The sequence below is a fragment of the Nothobranchius furzeri genome, chromosome 15 (genome assembly GCF_043380555.1).
Source record: "Nothobranchius furzeri strain GRZ-AD chromosome 15, NfurGRZ-RIMD1, whole genome shotgun sequence".
Classification (NCBI taxonomy): Eukaryota; Metazoa; Chordata; class Actinopteri; order Cyprinodontiformes; family Nothobranchiidae; genus Nothobranchius; species Nothobranchius furzeri.
In genome coordinates this window covers 45,882,153-45,887,100 of record NC_091755.1, presented here as the reverse complement: position 1 = coordinate 45,887,100, position 4,948 = coordinate 45,882,153, and the positions used below count along the sequence as shown (strand labels likewise).

Below are 4,948 nucleotides of genomic sequence, written 5' to 3'. Positions count from 1 at the left end.
TCACACCAAGCTGCTTGCCTATTGTAGATTCACTCTTCCCAGTCTGGTGCAGGTCTACAATTCTTTTCCTGGTGTCCTTCGAAAGCTCTTTGGTCTTGGCCATAGTGGAGTTTGGAGTCTGACTGATTGAGGCTGTGGACAGGTGTCTTTTATACAGATAATGAGTTCAAACAGATGCCATTAATACAGGTAACGAGTGGAGGACAGAAAAGCTTCTTAAAGAAGACGTTACAGGTCTGTGAGAGCCAGAGATTTTCCTTGTTTGAAGTGACCAAATACTTATTTTCTACCCTGATTTACAAATAAATTCTTTAAAAATCCTGCCATGTGAATTCATGGATTTTTTTCTCATTCTGTCTCTCACAGTTGAAGTGTACCTATGATGTAAATTACTGACCTCTGTCATCATTTTAAGTGGGAGAACTTGCACAGTCGGTGGCTGACTAAATACTTTTTTGCCCCACTGCATATTGGGTGTTAGAGCTGCATTATCACCTCTGACCTCTGATTTTGGTTCTGAACCCACGGTGATCCAGAAAAACAATAAAATGAGCACTTTCCTAAACTCAACATCACTTTAAAAGTTTAGTAGAACTAAATAACTGTTTTTTATTGAAGAAAATAAGATAAAACCCTAAATACCACAGTGGAAACCTGCCGGATGGACCTTAGACAAAAGAAGTAAAGTGAGGTATTCAAAATATCTTCCAGGCAAAATGGTTTCAGGATTGACTTCTACCTGTAAACTTCAGATACCCGCACACCAGGAGGAGTTGTTCCACCTCATTTAGAAGAACGGATATCGGTCGTGTTATCTGCAGGACAGAAAATGAACAAAAACTAAACAACTTTAAGAAGAAAAACCCAACATATAGATTAGATCTATCTAGTTCAGCTTTGGTTTCTAAAGGTGTCTGATATCCAACAGAGACTACGCTGACTGATGGAGTGATAATAAAATCTGGATTAGACTGAGGGAACTGGAGAATGTGGACATGGAGACGGATGATGGGATTTCCATCCTGGATCTGCAGATTTAAGTCATGTAGAAATGAAAACAGTATGAATCTATAACCAGCATCATTTTCTTACATTTTGCAAAGACATGATTGAGTTGAAGCTTGAGCAGCAGAGGCACCCAGATTGTGTGTTGGTCTGAGAAGAACAGCTGACTGGTTGAAGATCTGGTGTCAGATGACTTCAGAACCGAAGTGAAACCCATCCAAGCACCAACATTTAGTGCTGGATGTAAAATAATGCAAAACCCAGATTATAACCCAGATTATACTAAAAGTTTCTTGTCAACAACAGAACAGCTGACCTAAACCTTATCTTAGAAAACCTCAGCAATGTCCTCCAACAACGCCAACCTGCTGGGCTGGAGACACAAAGAGAGAGAGAGATGGTGAAGTCAGATACATGAAGCAGCTTCAGGTGTGGTCGTTGCTGCTGACCCACACTGACCAGTCCCAGTACTAGCTGGGTTAGGGTTGGGTGTGTTTGCCCCGTGGTCTTCATGTTTATCTAATCAGCTGTCCTCAGTGACTGACAGGCCCTCCAGCTGGAGCAACGGTATATAAACTCTGTGTTTAGTTCAGGAAGGCATCCTTCACCCAGAGACTGCTGCTGCTGCTGCTTGGATTCATCACAACAAGGTAAAACCTGACCTCTCTTCATCAGCTGTTACTGCTAGTGATGACATCCACGTCAGAGTTTTTAGAAAAGTCTTTTAATGTGGATTTTCCTCCTGAACACTAAAATGACACGTTCTACCCAGATGGCGTCAGGTCTGCTCTTCCTGCTGCTCCTCGGGATCGGAGGAAATGTGAGTCAGCAGAAGTTCTTCTGTAGTTAAATAATCAGCATGAATGTGACTTTGGTGGATTTATTTTCTCATGATGACCTGATGAGAAACGAACCAATGAAACGTGTTTAAAACCAACGAAGCAGAAACTTCGTTCATGTTTTACAGACGATCCTCCTCGTCACTGAAGTTCAGGCTCGCTGACAGGAAGGACAAATGGGTCTGTTGTCCCGGCTCAGGACAGGAGCGCTTTTATTACAGAAAAGTTGTTATTCAGTGCAGCAGGATCAGAAACTAAAACCAGCATTCCTGCACTAACCTGCAGCTAAACTGACTGATTATGGTTTGGTGGTAAAACAAGACAAAGGGCCAATTAGATCAACTAAAACTGGCTCTCATTCATCAATTCTGACCGGATTCCCTTTTAGAGTCCTGCACGGGCCTAAAATCTGAGCCTGTGTCCGGCCCGGCCCGAGGGGGTAGAGCCCCAGGCCAACCCGAGTCCGAGCCCGGCTTTTTTTTAACCTTTCATAATGTTTTAGCGTGATAGAATGCTCAGCATTCTAATTATCTGTGAGAAGCATTCTGCAGTAAAAATAAATAAATAAATAAAAAATAAAAAATAAATAAATAAATAAATAAATAAATAAAAGAAAGAAATACAGCATCAATGCAGCTCTTTTTTCTAACAGAGCGTATTTTTCCAGCGACAGATGAAATTTACGAACACTATATTAATTGGATGTGTTTGTAAATTTAATCTGCCGCTCTGAAAATGCACTCTCCAGTTAGAAAAACAACCAGTAATGAATGCTGTATTTTTTTTAACTGCAGAGCGAATTTATTCACAGAAAAATAGGATTCTGCCGTTTTCATGAGAATAAAGGAATGGTTTCTGACATCAAAGTGGACATAAAATGGTATATTAGAATAGGGGCACGTGTTTCAATCAGCAGTTTGAGAATTCGTTTATAAAGGCGCATTTATAAACCACACAGACCTTAACTGAGCTAACGGGTGCCGGTGCGTGAGAAGCAGGCAGGTGCTGCTGCGTTTAAGTGTTTCAGGTTTTTTTTTTATGAATTCGATTAAAAATAAAGGCGCCCGGCCCGTGTCCGAGGCAATTACATAGTCATTGGCCCGAAGCCTGACCCTCAGGCTGTCGGGCCAGGCCGACCCGAGGGCCTAGGGCTTCAGTGCAGGGCTCTATTCCCTTTCATTGTGCTGATTACCTCCTTTTTTCTACATGTGTGGTTAGGATGGTTTAGCTGAATTATTTTTCTACTGGATCCAGTTTTTCACTCTTTGTGTTTTCGCTCCCACAGATTTATTGTGAAGCACAATCAGGTAAGTAACTGAGTAGATGCTTTCTCCTTTCTAAGCAGCAGATGAATGCATCATGATTTACTGTCACTGGTCGTCCATGAAAATGTTAACATTAATCCTGTTTGTGTAGATTGTCCTCTTGACTGGACTGAGTATGACAACAATTGTTACCAATATGAGGATCAGGAAAAGACTTGGGCCGACGCTGAGGTACAGCTGATTTTCTCTTAAAAGCTCTAAGCTCCTCATTTCAAACGAAGGTTCAGCAGAGCAGTCTGCCTCGGCTGGGACTATCCAGCCTTCAGAGATGATTGTTGGACACCTGGATCAGCTGATGTGATGATGTCATGTCTTACTTTCCCTCAGGCATTCTGCAAACAAGACGAAGGACATCTGACCTCCATCCAAAACACAGATCAGTACAACTTCATCAGGGATCTGATCGTCAAAGGAGCAGGATTCAACCAAAAGTCTTGGGTTGGAGGCACCAATAAAGTCACGGTGAGATCAGTCACGGTTGTTGTGTTCTGATGGTACAGGACTTGCTGCTGATCCTGGTAAATCTGAGTTCACACTGAGCATGAACGAGTGAATGATGACTACCAAGAAGTAAACTTGACTCTGAGTCACTTCTTCTGTCAGGGCGGTCAGTGGATGTGGACCGATGGAACACCGTTTACCTTTACCAACTGGGGTCCAGGTGAACCCAACAACCAGGGAGGAAACGAGCACTGCATGGACATCAACCTGCGCGGTACGAGATCACTGCTGACTACACCGCTGCCTCGTTAGTCAGGACTAGTATAGATCAGCTGTTGAGGTCAGAGATGAAAACAGGAAATGATCATATAGCTGATAGTCACATGACCCCACGTTGGTAACAGTTTAGATATTTCTACATGTATCGAGAAGAAAAGCTCAGCTTTCTGACTCTGTTCTTTCTTTTTCAGAGCAAGATTATGTCAACGACGAGGAATGCACCCAAGAGCTCTCCTTTGTCTGTATTAAACCACTGGGCACGATGTCCCATGTTTCTACCACAACAACCCAAAGCACAACCCAAAGCACAACATAAATAAAAATGTCCTCCTGACTTTGTTTGATGACTGGGTCTAAATCTTCACTAGAGCTGGTCCCAGCATGCCAACCTGCCAGAATCAGTTTGTCTGTTTTCACGTGTTTTCAGCATCGATGCTACGTCTCCGATAGTATTTAGAAGGTAATTCATCACTTTTAGGCTTTCATGTTAATAATGTTGAAATTTTCATCTTACCTCATTTTAAATCTAAATGTTGAGTCTGCAAAGAAAATAAAAGTTTTAGTTCATCTCATTGCTGAACCTTGACTGAACGGCTGTTCCTCTAAATGATCTGTGTTAGACTGTGGGGTGCATCACCTCTCACGTGTGTGTGTGTGTGTGTGTGTGTGTGTGTGTGTGTGTGTGTGTGTGTGTGTGTGTGTGTGTGTGTGTGTGTGTGTGTGTGTGTGTGTGTGTGTGTGTGTGTGTGTGTGTGTGTGTGTGTGTGTGTGTGTGTGTGTGTGTGTGTGTGTGTGTGTGTGTGTGTGGTATGGACCCAATATTACTCTAGACACGGGTTTTGCATTACAGATTACAAACACACGGGGGTGCTGTTTCCTCATCATCTCCTTATGTTAAAATCCATCCATGGCTTTTGGGTTCTTTTGACCACACCTAACCCTTAACCCTAACCGTCTGACCCCTCCTGACAACCACCCTTACTCTGTGGAGAGATATTTTAACTTGTGCAACCTAGACTTTTAATTCTGGTAAAATCACCATTATTTTGCTGCAGGAAG

At 42.5% G+C, this 4,948-nt stretch overlaps 1 protein-coding gene across 1 annotated transcript; it reads left to right on the top strand.

Moving 5' to 3' along the window:
- Positions 1-1,380: 1,380 nt before the first annotated feature.
- LOC107391520 (galactose-specific lectin nattectin) lies at positions 1,381-4,469 on the top strand. The gene is made up of 7 exons (XM_054745582.2): positions 1,381-1,655; positions 1,778-1,825; positions 3,130-3,151; positions 3,261-3,340; positions 3,497-3,631; positions 3,773-3,884; positions 4,081-4,469. The coding sequence occupies exons 2-7, from the start codon at positions 1,778-1,780 to the stop codon at positions 4,203-4,205; spliced, it is 522 nt and encodes a 173-aa protein (XP_054601557.1). The 5' UTR covers positions 1,381-1,655; the 3' UTR covers positions 4,206-4,469.
- The last annotated feature ends 479 nt before the right edge of the window (positions 4,470-4,948 follow it).